Below are 23,459 nucleotides of genomic sequence, written 5' to 3'. Positions count from 1 at the left end.
ATTTGTTTGTTTTTGCCTTGCTTACTGATTATCTCCTGCTCTTACGAATTTAGGGAGAAACTTTCCATCTTTACTAATGAAAATCAGGATGTTCACTTAGCTCTTTTAAGTCAAAGTGGTGCAGATTTGGATATTCTTGCCTCTAAATGGGAAAGTTGTTATTTAAGGCTATAATATCCACCAGGAGCTGCTGCCTATGTGGATTAAGAGAAAGGATTTATTAGACAAGGTTTGAGCTGGTGGGGGCTGATATTGTGGGAATGATGTGGTGCAGCTGATGTGGGGAGAATGGCATATGTATTTGGTGCTCTGCAGATGGGAGTTGTTGGCTTGTGTTCTGGTATTGCTTCCTGAAGGCTTTCATAATAAACATTTGTAAGACATTTTAAAGGTTACAGTCATTGACTAGCATTTTAATTACACTGTTGCTGTTTTCAGCATGTTCTGAGACTGCACAAAGTATAAAATAGGAAAACTCATTTTATAGCACAAATACTCTCCAAAAGAGGTCAGTGTTATTTAGAGGGAAGTTTCTCTTCTGCTGAACCTAGGCTACTTTCTGTAAAGAATTTACAATTATGTTTATATACACAATACAAGAGGAGAAGGTGTATTTAGTCATTACAGTGGTGTTACCCCTCTTCCCCTCAGATTTAATTATGGCTTTTGTACTCTCATACCCTGGTCCCTCTGTGGCAGCCTGGAGCTTAGTCCCACAGGACAGGTGTGCTTCTTTCCTGTCTCCTGAAAGCCTTGACACTCTTGGGTTCACTTACGTGTGGCCAGTGGTTTTGTTCAGGGTATTTGTGAGGAGTATGATATCTGAAGGGGCCTACAAGGATTCAGGAGAGGGACTCCTTATCAGGGACTGTAGCAATAGGGCAAGGGGTAATGGCTTCCATCTTAAACAGGGGAAGTTCAGGTTAGCTTTAAGGAAGAAGTTCTTTACTGTGAGAGTGGTGAGGCACTGGAATAGGTTGCCCAAGGAACAGGTTGTGGCTGCCCCATCCCTGGCAGTGTTCAAGGCAAGGTTGGACAGAGCCTTGGGAAACATCCCTGCCCATGGCAGGCGGGTTGGAGCTAGATGATATTAAGGTGCCTTCCAACGCTAGCTATTCTATGATCAGATTGTAATTGCATGAATTTTGGAATCTATTTATGGTGTGTTATGATCTGAGATTTTGAATCTTTCTTCTTTTTCCAAAATTTATACTGGAGTTTTCTTTTTATTGCAGATATTGTAAAGGACTTTAATCTACAATTACTTTTATCTTGATAACTCAATTACTAAGGCAACAAAGGCATGCATGTGAAAGCAGTTTGTATTTCTAAAGTTACTTAAAGTAACTCCAATATTTAAACATTGCACTTGATTTCAGTGTTGCATAAGAGGTTTTGCTAGTTTCACTGCCACTTGCCATGAGCATATTGAATTTGATGCTCTGCAAGAAATACCAGTTCACTTCTATCTCCTTCTACCCTATCTTTACCAGTACATTATCTTGCATATCTTGGAAATAAATACTGTTAGAGTCATAGTAGTATATTTCTTCTTGGCTGTTTCTCCGAGGTAGTGTTTGTGTCTACTGCAAAGGACTTTTTTTGTACAGAATATCTTGCATGGATATGATCTGCTTCTACTACTTTCTGAATGACAGCTCCTTTTTTTGACTGGATATTGTTCTGTCTGGTTGTTGCTGACATACAGATACTTTTTCATGTGAAGAATTTCATACCAATAATGTAATCAATTAATATTCTCTCTTTCAGGTTTAACAGATGAAAAAGTGAAGGCCTATCTTTCTCTTCACCCCCAGGTACTGGATGAGTTTGTCTCAGAAAATGTTAGTGCGGAAACTGTAGAAAAATGGCTAAAAAGGAAAAATAACAGACAGGAAGGTAAGTCCTTTTCTTTGCAGTTAATATTTAGCTTTTAACAGCTCAGTTCTTGGTTTTAGATTTTAAAAAGGAAAACCTAGTTTTGGTAAAACTAGATTGTTATAATTTTTATGCCAGGTTCTGGTATTTTTCGAAAAGCCAAACAGATTAACAATTTTATTCAATATTTTCAGCCTTCTGGCATTTCTATTTTACAATATACTGATATTCATTGTGGAGGTTCAGTTTACCCATTTCGAATTGCAAATACTATTCCACCAACCTGTAATACCTGTTACATTCATATGTTTTCAGAACTTAATTTGGTTGTCTTGGATCTAAAATTGTTAAGTTTTTGATTTAAATTGTGCAGTATGTGCAGAATGTAAGTCTCAGTAACATACCAGATATACCATCTCAAAATATGTATTAAGTCAGTTTTAGATACAAATATTGATACAGAGGTGAATTTTGGAGGTATTTCTGTTGGGTTGCTTTAGGTATAATCCCTCAGTTATATGCTCAGATAACTGTTCCTTATGAGTTGGCCTGGGTTGACAATGATTGTAAATTTTGTGAGATTGTGTGCAGACATAAGATTCATGCAATTCTAACAATGATGTGGAATGTACCAGGTAAAATGCAAAGGAGTAGATTATTAAGAAGGTGACAAAAGAAACACTAGTTTTACTCTGTGAATGCATTGCTCTGTGCCTGACTTCTAAGGGGCTTGGAGTTTAAGTTCTGGTGATAGTTCTCATTTGAAATAGAGGAGCTATATCTACTTCCTAGGATATAACAGTGTTTTCTGCAGAATTACAGAAAAAGAATTTGGTGATCAGGGACAATAAAGAATATATTAAGGCAGATTTTTGGTGGTGATGACTAAAGAGGTTACCTGATGGGAGAGTAAAATTATGTAGCAATAGACCACTTGTTTACTACTTTCTTTGCAGTTTACAAACTGCAGCACTGCAGGATGTCTGTCATTGTAATCTGCAAATGCAATCAGAAAAAGTGTTACAAATTGAGTGAATAAGTCATGACAATGTTTTTAGTAGACAGAAGAGAAGAAATACTTTGATGTTACAGGAAACAAATGCTACTCATTTTAAAGAACCATGTTCCTGTGAAAATTATAATTTTCTCTAAGATGCTTGAAATCACTACAAGAAGTCATTGCTTGTTTGAAATGGTTTTTAGTCTGGGTCAAGGATCTTGGTACTAAAAATAAATGAATGCTTTAGATAACATTTTGGCTTCAAGAAGCTTATATTGTTAAGTGGAATTTATTATAGTTTGCTCAAAGTTTACCCTTTTTGTGAGGGAGAGGGTGGGTGACCTGAAAACACATTTTTGTGGAAGTGCTCGTGAAATTTTTTGAGCTGACTACAAAAGCAAAGTAATGGCTGACCATTGTCTTCCTAAAGTTTTAACTTCACTGAATAGCTGCAGTGGTGTGATTTGTCCATTCTTTTATTAAAATTTAAACTTCCGGTTTATGGCTAACTTTCCCCAAACTGTTGGATTAAAAGTGTCAAGCAAATAATCATGCTGTCATTATCATTCATCTTTATATCTGTTATCATGAGGTGGGTTTTTGCCTTCCCTGCTCCTTCCTTTTTTCTGACATTGATCTCTAAGGTGGCCATATTAATCACACTAAAAGTAGTTATGCAAATGTGGCTTTCTTAGTGTTGGTTTTCTGGATAAAAATAAGCAGAACTAGATTTAAAACTACACTTGCAAAGTGAAAAAGAACAATTTAAATTCATTTAGGTTATAGAATAAAAGGGACACTGATTAGCCTTATCTGTGTTTTTCTTCTACAAAGACAAAGCCTATAGTTATATAAAATACCTCTGACAACAAAACATCTTTATTTGTCAGAATGGAGTATTTTTAAGAAAGAAACTTACTAGATTATGTACTCAGTGCATGTTATGTATGTACAAATCCTGCTGTCTGAGTAATGGTGTCAGTGAGAAATGAGATGGAACTGGTTCTTCTGATGTCAGCATGGATCTGTGGTGACTTACAGTGAGCATTTTTCCTAAGTCTCTGGTGGTGGTTTAAACCAAGTCCACACATCTCGTTCACTCACTCCCCCCCTTGCACCCCCAACTCCCAGAGAGTTAGGAAGGAGAATCCAAAGAATGTAGCCCCCATGGGTTGAGATAAGAATGGTTTAATGGCTAAGGTATAACACAAATCACTACTGCCACTACTACTACAAATAATAATGATAAAGGAAATAACAAGTGAAGAGAATACAACACCTCACCAGCCACCGACCCATAACTCACCCCACCCTGCCCAACTGAGCACCCACTGATACCTCCTCCATCCCCCCAGAGCTCCAGCCCTTCCGGGTCTCTCCTGGTTACCTCCTGGGTATGACATGCTATAGTATGGAATACCTCTTTGGCTAGCCTAGGTCAGGTGTCCTGTCTCTCCTTCCTCCTAGCTTCCCCTCCTCCCTGGCAGAGCATGAGCTCAGAAAAGGCCTTGGACAAACCAAACATTTGAGCAGTAATTCAAAACATACTTGCTATCAGCAACCGTTCTAAGCCCGAAAGTCAAAACACAGCACTGCACCAGCTACCAAGAAGGAGAAAAATGACTGCTACTGCTCAAACCAGAACAGTCTCTTTACATCCATAGGGGTGTAATTTTCCTTTTATCCCTCTTGCTTTGGTGTAGTCTACTTATGTTCACATTATGCAACATGATACAGACAGGAAAATAAGCTTTGTTTTTATTAGACAATTGCCAGGCAGGAAAAATGGTGTTTTGAGATCTCTGGCTTAGTGTCTGTACTCTTATACATTGGTGACGCAGAACAGTAATTAACCTATATGCAGAAATTGTGTCCTGCCTGATCTACAGGCATCCAGCTGTGTGTACTCTTCAGCCAGAAGTCAATGGGCCTGCAGCCAAGGTAGTTTATCTGAATTTCATTAGCATGAACATAAGCTGAAATGTCTGATTTGGACTTAAATGAAGTAAAATTTATCTGGGACTGAGATTTACTGAAATACTTATTTAAATGGATTTTGTTTTTGTTTTTTTTTTTTAAAGCTCAAAGTGTTGAAAAGCGAGGCAATCGGTAAATACTCCAATGTTTAAGGTATAAATTATTCCCCAAATATCATGCAATGTCGTTGGAGTGTACCAGATGTATATTGTGTTATCACAGTAAATGTTAGATTGAAAGTCACTCATGACAAATTGATGGTGATCTACCTGGGATTATGACATTTCTTTTTTTTATGTTGTTATTCGGGGGATTTTTGTTGTTGTTGTTTTTTGGGTTTTTTTTTTTAGTGTATTGGAGAAAATCTGCAAAGGCAGCAATGGGAAGGAATGTTGCTCATACTGATATCTGGGTATTCACTTTTTGAACCCTGACTATATTCTACCAATTAAATACATGCTCAGAACATACCCAGGCCTTATATTGTTGTGCATAGCATTTCTAAACAATACTGTTTGTGCTAAACTAATGCTTGAGTTTTAAATTTTTCATATCCAGATCATAGCTGAGTTATGCAGGACTCTGAATGAAATTGGAGCACAAACTGGAGTGTTTCTCATGCAAAGAAAGTATTTTTTATTGGCTTTAGCAAGCAAAAGTTAACCAAGTAAGAGGATGTCTTGATAAAATAAACAGAAAAAATATTTTTGGGTTAATTTTAACTCTTCTTCAAAGTAATTTACATATTGACTAATGAAGAAACTTGTGTACACATTAAGCCTACTACTTGTAGTCTGAGGTTTGGTCTGTACTTCATGCATTATGTCCTTATGGGATGGCATATGAAGTTTATAGGTCAGAAAAACCTCTTAATAAAGACACAGTAAGAAGTGTCTTTGCTTGATCTCTTTCTTCAGGTGCTTGTGTAAATTACACCAGTAAGATGTGTGATCTTGCTTTAAATATTCATTAAAGGTACCTCTAGATAAAAGGTGAGTTTTTTCAATGGACTTTTAAGAGTTAACCTGCCAGAAGGAGATCTTTTCTTTTCCGGATGCCTAGATACAATACTCACAAAACTTGGATGAAGTCCTCTGTTTGTCCTTTTCCATATCATTCAACCAAAATAACAGATTGTAGCAAGAGCCATAAGATTATGGAAGTTTTGGATTCTGCTGGATAGATCCTCATCTCCCAACAAATTTCTCAGAAAAATATTTAAAGATCTTAATTATATTATTTGAAATTTCACAGCCACAATGATAAGAAGAGGCTAAGCACACTGATTATAAGTGATATATAAATCTTTTGCACTGCCAATAGTGAATTTCACAGGTGCCTTTCCTACTTTTTTAGTGGTGTTTTTGTATAGGAAGACAGGGCAAACTATTGGCAGAGAGTTTCTAAAGGAGAAGCTGCATGTATCCCCTCTTGGTCTGTGGGAGCAAAGTTATCCCTTCCCTAAGGGGATGGCCCTCATGTTCATCAAAGTGCATGATCATGTGGTTAATTAGTGCTGAATCTGGACATATCACAACAGTGTTATCCATTATTTTCTTCCAGCAATATGTGCCAAAACCATTTAAAACCATGTATAGTGGGGACTTAAGGTGCTTTGCTACCGTAAAAATGCTCTTGTTAAGTAATTCTTAAATACCATTTTTTAAAGTTTTAAAATGGAAAATTGTATATAGAATAGTACATTTGGTACACAATATGGCACTGGTTATACAAAGTCAAAAGTTAGTCTGTTAAGTGCAGCAGACTTCCTGCATTTACAGGAACCCAAAATTTCATAACTGACCTGTTTTAAAAAGGAAAAAGTGTAGAAAATAGAAAATAATTGCTTAATATAATGTTAGTGTGATATTGCTGTACTGTTTATTCAGGATGTGTAGTCCTCAAGAAGACATGACATAATTTTTCCTGGGCTTTAAAATAGTCTCATTGTAAGCCCAAGATACTGCCATCCTGATACTAGTATTTCCATTTGCTGACTTTGTAATGTAATACCATGCTGTAACCTGCTGTTCATTCAAGCAAGAAAAGAATATATTATGTAATGTGACCAAAATATTTAGCATTTTCTGATGTTTCCGTACATAACTTGTTGAAACTGAAAACACATGAAATTACTTTTGAAGTAATTTTACGTATACTGTTTTATGGACTGTTGATTTTTCCTGTTACATTGCATGTATCCATCCATTTCCCGTCCATTAAATATGTATTTGATAGGTAGGCTATTGGTAGCATGATCCAAATGATTAAATGGGTGTATTTGTTTTTTTTCAGTTAAAGGACATGTGTGATCATTCAAAGTACTTCTTTTTTATTTATCATTACACAACTCTGAGTGCATTCATTGCTACTCTTATGGAATTAATGTAAGCAGTCTGTCTGACTGCTGTATAAAATGTAGTTCTTCGTTAGTTATTTACACCATGAGAAAATCATGCATTTATCTCATTCTTGTTTTATTTCTTGAGAAGCAAATGTGATAACTGTGCGGGGGTTCAAAATTCAGATTAAGCCACAATTCTGTCCTTTAGCTCAGCCATTTAGCTTTTCACCTTTTTCCCTCTCCTTTCTACTCTATGCCCTAGAAGCGGGCAAAGATGGCAGTCAGATTTGGTGCACTGGATGGCTTCATGGATTGGAGGAATAGGATCTGTGGCAAAAAACTTTGTCATACCCAGACTTTGAGACTATATACAGAGAGAGAATTAGTTTACTAGTCCTTCAAGGTTAATACTAAAAGAAAAATTGTGCTAAGCTGCATCCTGGAAGTGTAAAAAAAAGAGTTCAAAATAAACTGGAAATAGTTCTTTTGTGATGCTTCAGTTTCATATACTAAAATATTGGCATAATGTGCTTTAAAGTTTGATACATTCCTGTAAGGGAAAAAGTAGTGAGTTTTGAAGAGATGTTGATGTGTGTTTCTATTTAGGGATTATGTCTGTACATATTGTTAAGCAATACTGAAGTATATATTTCCACAGTAAATTATACTTATTCCTTTATTTAGTTTTTGAAATAGGTAATTAATTCCTGATTTTAAATGATGCTGTGTAGAAGAATGTTATTTGTGCTTTAGCTGAAACTATTAAAATATGTGTTATGTAGTGTAGTAGCTGTAGCACTGTAGATGAAGGATACTCAGAAGCTGGAGACTGTGATACTTTACAGATTGCTGCGGTTCTGATGTCTTCCCAACCTGGGTGAGAAGAACCAATATGTCAGGATGTTAATGACCTCCTTGATTTATAGTTAGGCTGCCTTAATATTTCATTGGTGCTGCAGACATGCTGTTTAATTCTGATGCAGCCCTGCTTTGCTTGTGTTTGTGATATCCAAGCTGGCAGCAAATACTTGGCAAAAAGCTAGAGTGAATGTGGGAATAATTTTGGTAATGCATGACTTGCACCATAGACACTGTTGCAGCAGCTCTTCATGCTTCTGATTATCAAACCCCACTACTGACGTATTTTGATGCCTGCCTTGAAGAATTTTTCTTGAAATAAGACAAAAAGGGTGAATCCTACAGTTCCATTCACCCTATTGTAAGTGGCATAATTGCTTGTTCTGTTCTTAATCTTCCCTCAGCATTTACTAATGGCCAGTTAGAGACAAAGTGATGGGCTAGGTGGTCTTGTTGGTCTGAACCAATGTAACTCTTAAGATATTGACAGGTGCTATTTTCCTGGGATAATATCGAGACTGATAAAAGTTATCTTTGTTGTGTTTTTCTCAGGACAGTCGCAATAATATCTGGGGGCTTGGCTGCATAGACTTGATTTGATACAGGCCTTTCTTTCTTCTGCAGAGATAAAACTCATTTGAAGACTTTTGTTTGGGTATTTTACAGTTTGTAATTTTTTATGTGCCTAGGAAGTTTGTCAGGGTATCCATATTTCAGAGACAGGCACATTAAGTGATGGCACTTCCTGGAACTGTGGTAGAGCTTTACATGGGAATGGCATTTTAGTCAGGATGATGAAAAGGGCACACATCCATCACAGATACAGAATAATTTTTGAGCTGATTTCTGGGCAGACTGTTGTGTCATTGCTTTTAAAAGTTATTTGATTGTTGCATCATCTCTTGAAAGTCAGTATCATTGTGCAAGTGTGTGTCCAGGTCAGTGGGGTTATTATTGTTTCCCTTGAGTTAATAAGAAAAGAGCCAGCTTAGGAGAGAGTTAGAATCATAGAATCATAGAACAGTTAGGGTTGGAAAGGACCTTAAGATCATCTAGTTCCAACCCCCTGTCATAGGCGGGGACACCTCACACTAAAATGTGGCACCCAAGGCTCTGTCCAACCTGGTCTTGAACACCACCAGGGATGGAGCATTTACAACCTCCCTGGGCAACCCATTCCAGTGCCTCACCACCCTAACAGTAAAGAATTTTTTCCTTAGATCCTATTTAAACTTCCCCTGCTTAAGTTTTAGCCCATTACCCGTTGTCCTGTCACTACAGTCCCTAATGAAAAGTCCCTCACCAGCATCCTTGTAGGCCCCCTTCAGATACTGGAAGACTGCTATGGGGCCTCCACACAGAGTTCTCTTCTCCAGGATGAACAGCCCCAACTCTATCAGCCTGTCTTCATATGGGAGGTGCTCCAGTCCCCTGATCATCCTTGAGGCCCTCCTCTGGACTTGTTCCAACAGTTCTATGTCCTTTTTATGTTGGGGACACCAGAACTACAAACAGTACTCCAAGAGGATGTGATTCCTTCCCTCCAGCATATCAACCGAACCACACAACTTGGAGTCATTGGCAAACTTGCTGAGGGCGCACTCAATCCCACTGTCCATGTCACTGACAAAGATGTTCAACAAGAGCAGTCCCAACACCCATCCCTGAGGAACACCACTTGTTACTGGACTCCAGCCCGACACTGGGCCATTGACCACAACTTTTGCGTGCAGGTGTCCAGCCATTTCTTTATCCACCGAGTGGTCCACCTGTCAAACTGATGTCTCTCCAATTCAGAGACAAGGATGTCGTGTGGGACAGTGCCGAACGCTTTGCAGAAGTACAGGTAGATGACAACAACTTCTCTACCCCTGTCCATCAGTTCTGTAGCCCCATCATAGAAGGCCACCAAATTGGTCAGGCAGGATTTCCCCTTAGTGAAGCCATGCTGGCTGTCACCAAGCACCTTGTTGTTTTTCATGTGCCCTAGCATGCCTTCCAGGAGAATCTGCCCCAAGATTTGCCAGGCACAGAGGTGAGACTGACTGGTCTGTAATTCCCTGGGTCATCCATTTTCCCCTTCTCGAAAATGGGGGTTATATTACCTTTTTTCCAGTCATCAGGAACTTCACCTGACTGCCATGATTTTTCAAATATGATGGACAGTGGCTTAACTATTTCATTCACCAGCTCCTTCAGGACCTGTGGATGGATTTAATCAGGTCCCATGGACTTGTGTACGTTCATTATGGCTGTGAAAATATTGAGGAGGAGTTAGTGAAAAAGTCTTTTTCTCTTATGTTGTCAGGCTGTTCCTTTGGGCAGATAAAAAAGGTTAGTAGAAAGGATATAATTGTTTTAATGTACAGTAATGCTGAGCAGTGGTCTCTTGGTAGATAATACAGTAGTCTCGACTAGTGATATTTGGTTTTCGTTTTTCTTTTTCCCCAATATGTATCTTGCTGTTGAAGCAGTTATTGGTTTTAATCTTTGTGATTTGAATGGCCATCCCTAGCAAACTCCAAAACCCTACAAAAATATTCTTTGTATATTAGCTAAATAGTGGTCTAGATTTTTTCTTCTAATTTGATGAAGTGAGAGTTTATTGTCTAATATATATATATTTTTTTTTTAGTGGGTCAGGTGAAAGAGGGGATTTTTCTGTTTTTCTGGGTCTGTCCTGCATATGTAGAATTGTTTAGATGGTCAGAGATTTGCAGAAGGTGATCCATTAATGATGAGATATTTGGCCTTAGGAAGTAGATGTCACTGCTTGTTCTGATATCCCTCTTGAAATAATATGCTAATCAAATAATATTTAGAGCAATTATTCACAACGTGTACTTAAATTGATGTTTGCTGTGTCTTAGTTTGGCTTGAATTAAAAGTCTGGTTTTTTTTCTCTCTGAAAACTGGATCATCTTCTGCCTGTATCTGCTATGTTAGAAAGTAAACAGCCTGTGATTTTTCTAATTTCCTAGTCTTTAAAGTACATCAAGGCATGGAGCTTCTTTTTTTGCTGAGAAACAGTTTTCTCATTTTTTAAGTTGTTCCTTATCAGTTTACATTTTGAAACTTTCCAGATTATCAATGTCGTCTATAAAATGTGGGCAGTGTAAGAGAGGGTATTGCAATAATGGGTTCACGAGTATTGCATGCAATACAAAACCATTTCTCTTCTATGCAAGACAGTACTCCTTAATGTCTGGCCCTGCTGCTCTTTGCTCTCAGATTGTTTCCCTCTTGTGCACAGGACATTTGGTTTTAGAGTAAAAATGAAGCCATAAAAAAAAAAAAATTAATAAATCTCTCACTTGTTGATGGACAAGCTCCATTCTCATCATGTGTGAAGACTCTATACCCAAGTAGGCAGCGCTTTTTAGTAATGATTATTTATGGTAATGTAAGCTAACCTGTTTTACCTGCATTAAAATGGAGTAGGAAGATTCCCATGGGCTGGAAGCTGAGAAAGCAATAAATAAGAACAGAGGAATAGTCATTAACTTTTATGGGACAGTAGCTTTTTAATCCAAGTACAAAAGTATTAACTTGGGAAATGTTGGCTGAACAAGGCCTCTAATCATTGACCCATGAGGATCAAAAGACAAAATGTGAACTAAGTATATATGTTGGCGTTGCTTATTCTGTCCATTAAATGAGATTTATATCTTTGGTAAAAGCACAGGATATGGTCATGCAGTTTAATAGTCTATTAAACTACATCGGCGCAAAAAAAGGATGATTAGCATATTTGTTCATGGATGGTCTGTATGTGAGTAGTGAAAACAGTTTAGCAAACTTCTTGATATGTTGTCCATATGTAATACTGGCAATAATTGTGGCAATTAACTTTCAATTAGATGATAATAAAAATCCTTTTTTAAATTTTAATTTTTTGTTTTTCTTTTCTATCTTCAGTGAGATTCAGTGATACAGGTATTAGGGAAAAAGTCTTCATGTAGATTACTAAGGTGCTAAAAACTGGGAAGTGAACTATAGGAATGCCTAGACAAATTTCCCTATAGAGGTCATCAGCAGTCTGAAAGGGATTTTTATTTTCATAGGCTCTCTGGAAAAATGGATGCATTACCAGGATAAGCCAGTGTGCCCAGGCATCCAAGAAGATCAAGAGCATCCTGGCTTGTATCAGAAATAGTGTGTCCAGCTGGACTAGGGGTGTGATTGTCCTTCTGTATTCAGCATTGGTGAGGCTGCACCCCAAATACTGTCTTCAGTTCTGCAAGAAAGACATTGAGATGCTAGTGTGTCCAAAGAAGAGCTACAAAGCTGGTGAATGGTGTTGATCACAAGACTTACGAGGAACAACTGAGGGAACTGGGGTTGTTTAACCTGGAGTAAGGAAGGCTCAGGGGACCTTGTCCCTATCTACAGCTACCTGAAAGGAGGTTATAGTGAGGTGGGGGTTAGTCTCTTTTCCAAAGTAACAAGCAATAGGACAAGAGGAAAGGACCTCAAGCTATCTGAGGGGAAGTTCAAATTGGATATTAGAAAACATTTCTTCACCAAAAGGCTGCCTAGGAAAGTGGTGGAGTCACTTATTTAAAAGACATGTAGATGTGAAACCTGGGGACATGGTTTAGTGGTGGAATTGGCAGTGCTGGGTTAACAGTTGGACTTGATGATCTTATAGGTCTTTTCCAACCTAAATAATTCTATGATCCCATGATAAAGTTTCAGATATACTGAAAATTAAAGCCAGATGCATAGAGGCTCAAAAGATTCTCATAAAGCTGAGTAATTGAATAAAGTATTTGGATAAAAATAAATTTTGACTGATCTTTGCCTCTCAGGCCAAGTTGCATGACACAAATCACATTTACAAGGCTAAACTAGTTTCCCTTCATCCCAAATAGGATGTTGCTTCCAAACTGCCTCCTGGAATGGTCCTGGTCAGAGTGCTAGTCCTCTCATCTGAGCCCATATGTTGTTTTTGGAACGTGCAAATTGGCAAGGTGCAAGCCATGCTGTGGGTGCAAACAGTTAATTGGATGCTAGCAATGCCCAAGCCCAGTCTCCAGCCCTATTTCCTCTGATACTTTAAGCTTAGCCTGAATTAGCTGGTGCAGTATAAGGAGCGATGCTGAGAATATAGTGAAAAAAACAGCCATTAGATAGTTCAGCCAAATACAACCAAACAGGAAACATTGTTAAGTCATTGTAGAAATTTGCAATTATTGTGAAGGTCAGATGCTCTGTACAGTTAATGTCACCTTCTCAGGATGCATAGATGGGCAAAGATGACCAGATGTGTAGAAGTCTAAAATCTGTATTTCTGAAAGACAAAAAACCAAGCAAGAAAGTAAATATTTTTTCAAATAGATGTTTTTGTGGATCCAATATGCAATAATGTACCAGTTCTCTCAGGGCAGACAGGCGGACAATGAACTGTTTGACTAGTAATGTGTGAGGGCTGGGGGAATCATTTAACCTGAGTTTGTCATTGGAGAATGTATTCAGATAACAGCACACTGAGTTTAATTATGTTTAAGTATTTTTTTAATCATTTAGAAAATTTGAGTTAAATGAGTGATTATCAGTTGAGGAACAGGAGGAGATTATAATCTTCTCTGGATCTGAGAGGGATGGATCTTTTTCTTTTCTGTGGAACTCTTAAAACAGGTGTAAGGTTTGTGGGAAATCATAATGGGTTATAAAACTGGTATCAACTGGTGTTGAGTAAATAACAGGTATAAATTTTATTTGTAGGACTTGTCTTCTTTAACCATCAGGACTGAAAAGCTAAAAAAAGAACTAGTTGTTTAAAGAATAATCTTTTCTGAACAGTAATGTTGAGTTTGTGTTCTATATAAATTCCATGCAGACATTTACATCTATTGAATTAAATATATGACATTTGAGGATGGTCATTTAGTGTCTGTAGATCTTATGCTCTTTTATAGGGCTCTTGTTGCTGTGGTTAACAAGGTCTGATATTTTTGCACAGACCAGCGCATCCAGTTCAGTTCAGCCACAAAAAGAACCTCACTCCTGATAACAATATTACCTCTTAATAAAGCCTGCCTTGCTTGTTATCTTTACACTGTTACAACTTCTTTGATGCTGCTAGCAAACTGAGGGTGATTCTGCAAAAAACCTGAGCTGTGAAGTTTTATGATTGTCACAATGAAGACAGTTTTGATATTTACCTATTTCATGACAGCAGAACTGAAAGGCACCCTGCAAAATGGATTGGCTACAGATTTGAAACAACAGGACGTCCCTTTTCACACAACCCATGCCTAAACTGTGAGCTCATTAGTATGAGCTATTTTAGATGTTAAAAATGTAAATGGGTTCAAAAAGCGATTAGACACATTCCAAGGAAGAAATACTTCATCAAGAGCTGTTACATACTATGATCCTGATGCAGCCTCCAGCTGAGAGAATTCATAAGCATCTGATTGCTCTGAGGACATACTGGAGTAAGTATACTCCGTGTATCTGTAGTCTGTGCTCTATCTCTTTTTCATACAGTGTAGTTGCTTCATCTTTTTTTCATAGCAAGCTGTTCCTAGCCATTGTCATAGACAATGAACTCAAGTAGATGGACTTTCAGTTTCACAGAGTGGTGCTATTCTTCTCTATCATTATGGTTCTGCTGCCTCTCTAGGATTTATATACCATCCATTGTTAGAATTGTGAGTGAAGTTGTCTTAATATCTCATTTGAATATGCTGAAAAACAAATGGTGTTTTTATATTTAACGCGTCGTTCATGGCTCTTTTTATAAAAGCTGCAAAAGGTCTTTTGGTTGCAACACTAAAGTATCTTTCAACCCCTTTGGAGACAGCACCTGATCCCGACTCATGTTGCTTAGCTGCAGTATTGAGCCAAATTATTTTATTCTTTATTCCAACCTGCATTATACAGAGATACCCATAAGAAATGATTGCGAATCTTCTTTGACTTGCAAAAAAAAAGAGGATTAGTTCTTATCCAGTTGAAACTGCTGAGTAATGCTGAGCAATAGAATAACCTTTTTATTTATTTTTTTTATTGCAAAACTAGTATGTTTTGTATGCTTGTCTAGTTGTTCAGCTAACAGAAGAGAGCTGTTTTACAGGGTTCTTGATCCTCACCCCAGAGTGCTATGGTTTCATTTCATTTTTGTAGTGAAAGGGAAAGAGGTTGTGTCAATGGAGTGAAAAGGAAAGAGATTGTATCAATGGGGTGCAAAGGTTAGGAAATTAATAAGACACAATTCAATAATAGGCATGGGAGGATTAATAATAGGCATGGAAGTGTGCAAATTTTTGAAGGATTTATCATAATTGGGTTTAACAGTGGCATTAGATTTTGGTGACTGGGGTGGGGAAGTGACAACAGACTTCTAACAATTATACTAATTCAGTTCAAGTGGGTTCACTGTGAGCACTCAGAAATGACTTCATGGAGTGCATCAGGTATTTGCATAGCAATAGAGAGATGTTTATTTCCGGGGACTTGTTGGGCACTGATTTTACATTTACTGTGGAACACTTGTGAAGGTTTATCAAAACAGCTTTTAAAGCTGGTAACTACATCTTTTTGATGTGACTCATCTTTTTGAACCAGAGTTGTCATGACCCGTACAGGGGATGCCTCTTTAGGACATCTTTTAAGACCTTCTAGGTCTTTAGGAGCTTACTTCATTTTCAGTTACTGGAATGTGCTGTTTTGTATAACCTAGGAAGCTGTGTCATTGTGACACCTGCTGGCTTACCATCACATACATGTTTCATGGTATATCATATGAATGTGTTTTAGGAATAATCTCGGTTTTCCATATTACCTTTTTCTTTTCTTAAGCAAAATTTTAGTTCTAAAAATGGTAGTGTGTTTCTACAGGCAGGCACTATTACCAGATATCTTTTCCAACTGTTCTCTGGCCAAGCACATTTTTACAGAACAAGAACTCTTTATCTTCCCCTCTGCCAACATGCTTGTGTTTCTCAAAAAGCTTTGCTTCTTGTCAGTCATCAGTGAGAGTAACTCTCTGATGTGTATGAATGTTTGGGGACCTGTTGTAGCAGCCAATTATATACACCAAGTACAGTGAAAATGGCAGCATATAACATAGAAAAAGTGTATTATTACAAGTCTTTTCACATTTTTTTCCCCATCAAAACCCCTTGGTTGCACTGATTAATAACAATTATCAAATTATGAATCAGCATGGTTTGAGCAGGTCTGAAAACAATTTAGGCTCTTAGAAATGTTTGTCTTTTCCATCACAATAGGTAGCACAGGGCAGTATTTGAAAGTCACAAAAACACAGAAGATCTCAGAGATACTCTTATCTGACCCAGTACAGTCCAGCATCATTTGCTGAGTGTTTTCAGACATGAATACTGATGAATGGACCACTGGCCCATGATGGCAATTTTATATTTCACAAATAAGTCTATGGTTTGAGAGTAGATGAGCTTGAATTTTGGAATATGTGCTACAAATGTATGTTTCCTCACAGAAAGGTGTATTTAAGTGTTGCCAAGTTTGGCACTTAAATATAGGGACATAAATAAGAGGCTTTAAAACACACTTGGAAGAAATCAGCATCAGCTTCTTTGTATTTGTACCTTATTTGACTTTTGATAAAAGGGCTTTGGTGAGTTTGGACCCTACCTCTTAGAAAATAATCTTTAACAAGGGCTTCTGTCATTACTGTTTTCATATGCTTGAGGCTTCATCTGTACTTCTCAAAATGTTGCTGTGGTAAGTGATAGGGACATACATTTCCATAAAGAGAATGAAGTAAAATAAGGGCGGGTGTTTCTTCATTCTCACTAGTCCCTCTTTCAGGACTTTTGTGTCAGATACACTTTGGTTTTTGAAAATGAGCATGTCTGGAATGGAGACCTGTGAAACTAGCGAAAACTGTCTTGATAACTTGTGTTTCCTCAAGGGAACAAACAGGTGAGGAATCTAGAGAACAGTACCAACTTTCTGTACAGACCTTCCAGTACTCCTATTATCATTTCAGTCTGATCCTTTGAAAATGCCTCTGACTATTTGCAAGAGAGGGCATATTTAATTAACTGTTTTTCATTTGTCATCTTTAATCTTCACAATTTCTCCTTTTAGTGGTTGCAGAAAGTGTATCTTGAGTTCCACATACATATAGACAGGAAAAAAAAACAACCCACCACATAGGTCCAGTTAATTTCATTAATTCTACTAGGAAAGCCTGGGTTTACGCAAAAACAGAATGTGTTTTTTTTTGCAGAGAAGAGATATCTGGAATTCTTTGTGGCAAGTTGAAACGACCAATTTTTTATGGCCACAAGATAATACATGCTGAACAAAGTTTTTCTTCAAGTTGATCATAAAATGGTCTTGTTTTGCTCCTAAAACACATCTGAAGGTAAAGCCTCTGTGACTTTGGCCAGAAAGATATTGTATATGAAGAATAGTTATGTTGAAGAAATACCTAAGCATTTACTCCTGCCTCTCATACTGAACTCGTATCTGAAGAACTCTTGTAGCTTTTTTGTAAATCCTTATCTCAGTGAGTCCTTGTACAAATTCAGAATCTTATAAATATTCCACTACTGGTTTTAGTATTTGCTAGAAAAATTACTGATCTGTAGATTAGTATTTCAGAGACATTGTGGCATAATATGTGACAAATGGAGCTGCTCTCTCAGTAGAGAAGCTTAAGAAACAGCTTACCTGCTTATCCCATTCAAGCTTTTTGTAAACATCTTTAGCTGCCTTCGCAGTAAAGACAGGAATATGAAGTAGTTTTAACTAGCGGTTTCTTTAAGGATCCGTTGTGTACTGAAACTGGAGCCTTTTGGGGTAGCATAGAACAGATAAGAAATGGACAAAACCAAGGGGAGTAGATACACGTGGATGAGTAAAAGGAAGAGTGGCTTGTATAATGTGTTGCTGATGGCAGGCTGAGACACCCATCGCTTTTGACTGATTAACAGCTAATAAATCCCAACAAATACAGAGTATTTATTGTTCGTTTTCATTTCCTTGCTGATTTTCATTTCCAGCTATTAGATTGATCAGGTAGGATGCTAGAGAGCCTGGATTTCTTTGGTCCTAAAGAAAATATAATTCCCAGAATATAACAAGTTGTAATTCAAGTCATAAGTACCATTTATATTAATATTAGCAGTTACGTTAGACAGACCAGAGTTTCTGAAAGAATGCTGCAGTTCTATACTTGTTTTAAGGTTATGGGAAATCCTTTTGTTTGTCAAAATAAAAGACACTATTGCTGAGTGCTATATGGAATGAAAAATAAGTCTAGTGACTAATATTTTAAAATAGAACTGAAGCATTTAATCAAGATTTTTGCTTGTTCTGATAACTACAAAATAATGTTTTATAGAAGAACACAAGGTTCTGTAGTTAATAATACTTTTTGGCTATTTTGTTGTGCTGTGTTTTCCTTCAATCAAATTATGTACAACAAGGTTATGACTAGCTTTGACCACTTGATAGATTAAATTGAAAGGTTATTCTTTAGACTCTAAATAATATACCAATAAGTTTCCAATGTGAATGTGTCTTTGGGAACAGAACCCAGTGTCCACTACGTGGCTGACTGCCAAGTCTTTCCAATGGAAAGCCAGGTATTATTTTCTGATTTTACTGCACCATAGGCTGCATCCACCCTTTTATGGCATTCAGTCATAGCTTTTTATTTTATGGCAGTCTTTTGTATTAGATATTCCCAAGAATAAATTTTCTCTATCCATATAGGTCATGCTTCTCCCGACCCAAAGCTGGAACAGATAGACTTATTTAATTCTTAAAGTGTCTTTGTAAAAATTGTAGTCTCTAGCTGGGATTTTTCCCAGTTTTTTACCCTGTCACTGATGTAGGCAAGCAAATAAAAGAAAACTAGGGAGTAGTTTTGTATTCCTTCACTGTACCCGAGACTGTAGTGGAAAAAGAAGGTAGTACTACAGCATAAATCAGTAATTGGAATCACAGGCATCTTCATAGAATGAATCTGGAGAATCTGCCAATGTGCTGTCAAAGTGAGTTTCTCTACATGGTTGTTTTCTTCTGGAGATTTGACTCAATCAAAACTAGGAAGCTAACAATAATTCTATGTCTTAATCTTCTTCCTCTCTTGAATGTTTCTAGAATTTTGTAATCTAAAGAGTACATCCCAAATAATTTAAATGGAGAATGGACCAACAGAAGCTGCTCACTGGTATGACTTAGCTGTGTTTGTCTTAAATGTTAAAGCAGTGTTTCAAGATTTGAAGATAGTAGCATGAATTCTTACCTAAGCTTTTCTCTGCTTGCTGTACAGATATCTCAAACATATTTAAATTTCTTATTCTTTCCAGTAATGTGCTAGAGGAAACTAAATAGATAGAAAGAAATGTTGATGTAGGTCATCATACCCTTTAAATGGAAGAACCTATTAAATCTAGACATCTCTGCAACTGCTACATTTCACTAAAGAGGATGTGTGTCTGTCTGTCTCATGCCTGAAGTTAGCCATAAGAGCATTTTTTAATTAAATATGAAAATATTACATTTGATGGAAATTGTTATGCTCAGGAAAAAAAAAATATATATTTTTAACAACCATCTCAGCAAATACAACTTCCAGTGCTTCCTTCAGAGGCTTCAGAAACTCAGACTCTTTTAGTAGGCACCAGACAGTCTTGAATATCCCAATCATTAAGAAACTGAGATGCTGATGAGTCCTGTGTGCTCAGGCAGTATTTACTCAAGCCAGAAACTCTTGGTTCCCAGGAAATAACTCTGTGGTTGATCTAAACCTGTACTCAGCTTCCATCCTTGGGTGTGGATATCCAGCCTTTCCCTTACACTGGTCATGTGCTTATGTAATTGTAGATTTTATCTACAGTTCACTGAGTTATTGTCACTGAAAACTGCCCCAAGGGGGAGAGTGTAGAGGTGGCAGCTCCGGCTTGAGTTGAGTTCTGCTGGTTGGTTTTCTGGGGCTGTCCTTGCAATTCTTCTCTAGGTAGGTTTAACTCTTCAGACAGAGGCAGGTTCAAGTATTCTCATCTGAGATTGCGTCAGTTATAGTTAATTAATAGGCACGCATTGACAAACAGTGGGTAAGTTTTGGGTAATGCGTACATAAAGAGAAAAAAAGAAGTGCCATACAATTCTTTAAATGCTAGAAAAAAATTCACCTTTCAAAACAATATAGCTCTCCCTCTGAATCATTTTCCATGTAGGTATCAAAGTGAGGACTTTACGAGAGTGATGTGTTAGACTGGATAAAATATGCTGAGAGTGGACAGGGTGCTTAAGGGAGTTAAACCTTAACATAGATTGTGCTAATAAAAATTGCAGAGAGAAGTGGTGCGTATCTGAATAAATCAGCACATATGGGAACTGGTATGTATTAGTTTGGAGTGAAAGCTGAATTTTCAGTATGTTAGCTATCTCTTTTTATAGTGAATCCATTTTGTCACATTTTGAAGGTGACAGGAATTTGCATCTTTTTCAAGTAAATTAGAATACTAACAGACACCACTTTACTGTGTCAAGACGTTGCTGTGGCTGGAAAAATGGCAATAGAAAGTAAGACAAGCAATTACAAACCATACAATTCCTGGGTGAATTCTGTTTATGCTAATAATTCCAGACAATGAAGAGAACAGCAGATAAAGCATCTCAGGTATCAAATAAGCCAGTCTGGCACAGCATTTAAAAGCACTGACACATGTGCTTAGCTGTATTTGGCTGACCTTTTGTTTATTTCTGGGAACATTAACACAGAGAATAAGACTGAATTTTCTTTGGGGTATATTTCTACAGTAATTTAGTTGTTTATTATGTATCATCAAATGAATTTTACATATATGTTTAAAGAAAAGTAGATGTAGTGAAATGAATAGTCTTTTTACCTCTCAGCTGTCTTATAGACTGAAACCCTTTGTATAGAATTCAGGCTCAGAATACATGGAGTAACTTGGAAGTGACCCTGGAAAATAAAGTGCTGTTTTATGGAGTTTTTAATGCATTTTTGTGTGCTTTTGTTTCATTTGGCATTGATTGTCTTTATAAACTAACTCATAAATGTGGGTTTATAACTGTTATTTGTACTTTTATGCTATTTTGAATCTTGTAGTTTTATTTGCAGTATTACTGTCTTTTTTGTATAGTTAGTGTTGTCTAATGACTTATAAATACTTCATTCTACTAGAATTTTAATAATGCCATCTGTTCACTTGATGGAAAATGGCAAAGCACGTTGAAGCAACTGCCTTTTTTCTTGACAACTGTATTTTTTAAGCTTACTATTTAAGTTTCCATTTTTTTCTTTAACAGTGGTACTGAACAATATTGCAAACAAAAGGATATGGTTTTGCACTAATCTTGCTTTGTGAATTATATGTATGATTTTCTTTAGACGCAGCTTGGTTTTTGATAGGTAAAAACAGTATTATTTTTTTCTTTTCAGTAGAACTTGTTTTCTACCATGGCAGAAGTAAATTAATTGTAGACAGGTCAGTAAAGTACATCAAAGTTAGTAGCACAGAATCACAGAATGGTTAGGGTTGGAAGGGACCTTACAGATCATCTAGTTCCATATGATGTCTTTGTACAAGTTTTTGATGATTCTGCAATCTGTCTCTCCCTGCATCTCCTCCTTTTGAAACTCTGTTCTGAAGCTCTTTTCATTGGCATTTCTTTCAACTTTCAGTCTTGCCTTATTTAATTATGTTAATGTTTGTCTTTTGAATCACCAGCTTATTATGTAGTTCTTAAGCTGTTCTCTTTGGTGCACTTTTTTGTAACTTAATCTCACTCCTGCAATTATGTGTCAAAGCAATTTGCCTGGTGTTTAGAAACGGTTAAGCCCCTGGTAACCCCTGGATGAATTAGTGCTGCTGTCCATTTATTGCTTGTGAAAATCAGATGGCCTTATATGTATGCCTACGTGAATGTAACACCTGAACGGATTAATTAGCACAGCTCTCTTCCTTAGCTACATTGATGCAGAATATAAAGAAAGTGTCCAAGAGGCAGTTGCATCACGTAGATGTTTTCCAAATTCCTCTTCCAGGTAGTTGTGTGATGCTGTCTTATGTAAGAAACTTTTTGGTGTTGACAGAACTGTGCGGGGCAGGCCTGTTGAAGGAAGATGGGAAGAATGATGCTGTAACTGACAAAATACGGAGATTCCTCCATCATGACTGCTTCAAAACTATTTTGAAGGCATGGGGAGAAGGGACTTAGATTATAAATTACCCTTTTCATACTTGCAGGAATAGATTTCTCAGCTGATTGCCTGCTCTCAGTGTGTGATCATTAGTAGTTCTCTTAGATTGACAATTTGGTATATAGACACAGCTCCTTATCCCAGCAGGTGGCAACTTCAGCCATGCTGAAGAGGTACAGTTGGCTCTGGTTCCCTTTATTCCACTGACAGAAGTGGTACTTCCACTCTCTTTACTGCTGTGTTAGATATAGTTTATTAGCTTCCCAGCTGATTTCTTTATATATTTCCCTGAGTCCTTATTAGTATTTCAATTAATTTACTAACTGCATTGGATTTTGTTAGTTAAATAAAAAACTATCTCAAGGTAGTTTTGTCTTGCATGAACACATCCAGCTCTTCATTCACTCTAAGCTTGTGCATCTGCATTTGCAGTTTTCTTTTGGACTTTTCGACAATTTTTTTTCCTTGTTCCTTGATATGTCATGTGTGCTGTGATCAAAGAATTCCTTCTGAAACTGCTAGTGTAATCTTGTTCTCTATGTGGGTGTTTGTCTGAGACATATTTACCTTGCAGCCTCCAAAAATGGGATACTTTCTGTCACCAGGTCCTTCTCACAGGCAGAAGTGCTGTCATTTACCTCCCTTGCTCATGATCGAATGTTTCAGTCAGCTAGATCCTTACAATGGGATAAGCAGTTGTGCGTGATAGTACAGCCAGTCCTCTACCTGAAGTCTGTGTCAAAGTTTCTGTGCTTAAGAGTTGGTGTACAGTAGATTTGTTGGAGTAATGGAGAGTGAGGATCTACTGGTAGGTATATTAAGAAATAAGAAGTGAGTCCACAGAGGTCTAGCTTCTGCCTGTTGATTTTGGCAGAATCTCTTAGAGAACCACTGGGGATAAAAGGACTGAGTAATCTGAATGCTGATGTGCCAAGGTACTTAATAGTAATAACTCCTGATGTATGAGGACTGTTAGGTGCCGTGACTTTGCAATGTGTTCTGGTGCTGAAATGCCTGATGTTGGCTGTCCCTGTGTGTCCTCAAGGCTTACACAAGACCAATCGGAGGTATATAAACAGTTCATTTGGAACATTCTGTTTTCAGTCAGGAGCAACTGGTATGTGTCACATTTGCTTTTAGTAACCTCACTGTCCTGTATTACAGCCTTCGTTAATTATTTCATGTATTAAATGAGAGATGCATTACGTAGTACAGGGCCT

General features: G+C 37.3%; 1 protein-coding gene across 2 annotated transcripts in view; it reads left to right on the top strand.

Moving 5' to 3' along the window:
• PDE10A (phosphodiesterase 10A) overlaps positions 1-23,459 on the top strand; it is a 181,287-nt gene that overhangs the window by 76,035 nt on the left and 81,793 nt on the right. For both annotated transcript variants that reach the window (XM_005150122.4, XM_005150121.4), the window contains one exon: positions 1,771-1,899. In XM_005150122.4, coding sequence (XP_005150179.3) covers positions 1,771-1,899 — 129 coding nt within the window. The remainder of the gene's footprint in view (positions 1-1,770; positions 1,900-23,459) is intronic.

Source organism: Melopsittacus undulatus, chromosome 3, assembly GCF_012275295.1.
Source record: "Melopsittacus undulatus isolate bMelUnd1 chromosome 3, bMelUnd1.mat.Z, whole genome shotgun sequence".
Lineage (NCBI taxonomy): Eukaryota > Metazoa > Chordata > Aves > Psittaciformes > Psittaculidae > Melopsittacus > Melopsittacus undulatus.
The sequence above is the reverse complement of the archived record's forward strand: the minus strand, read 5'-3'. Positions and strand labels throughout refer to the sequence as shown.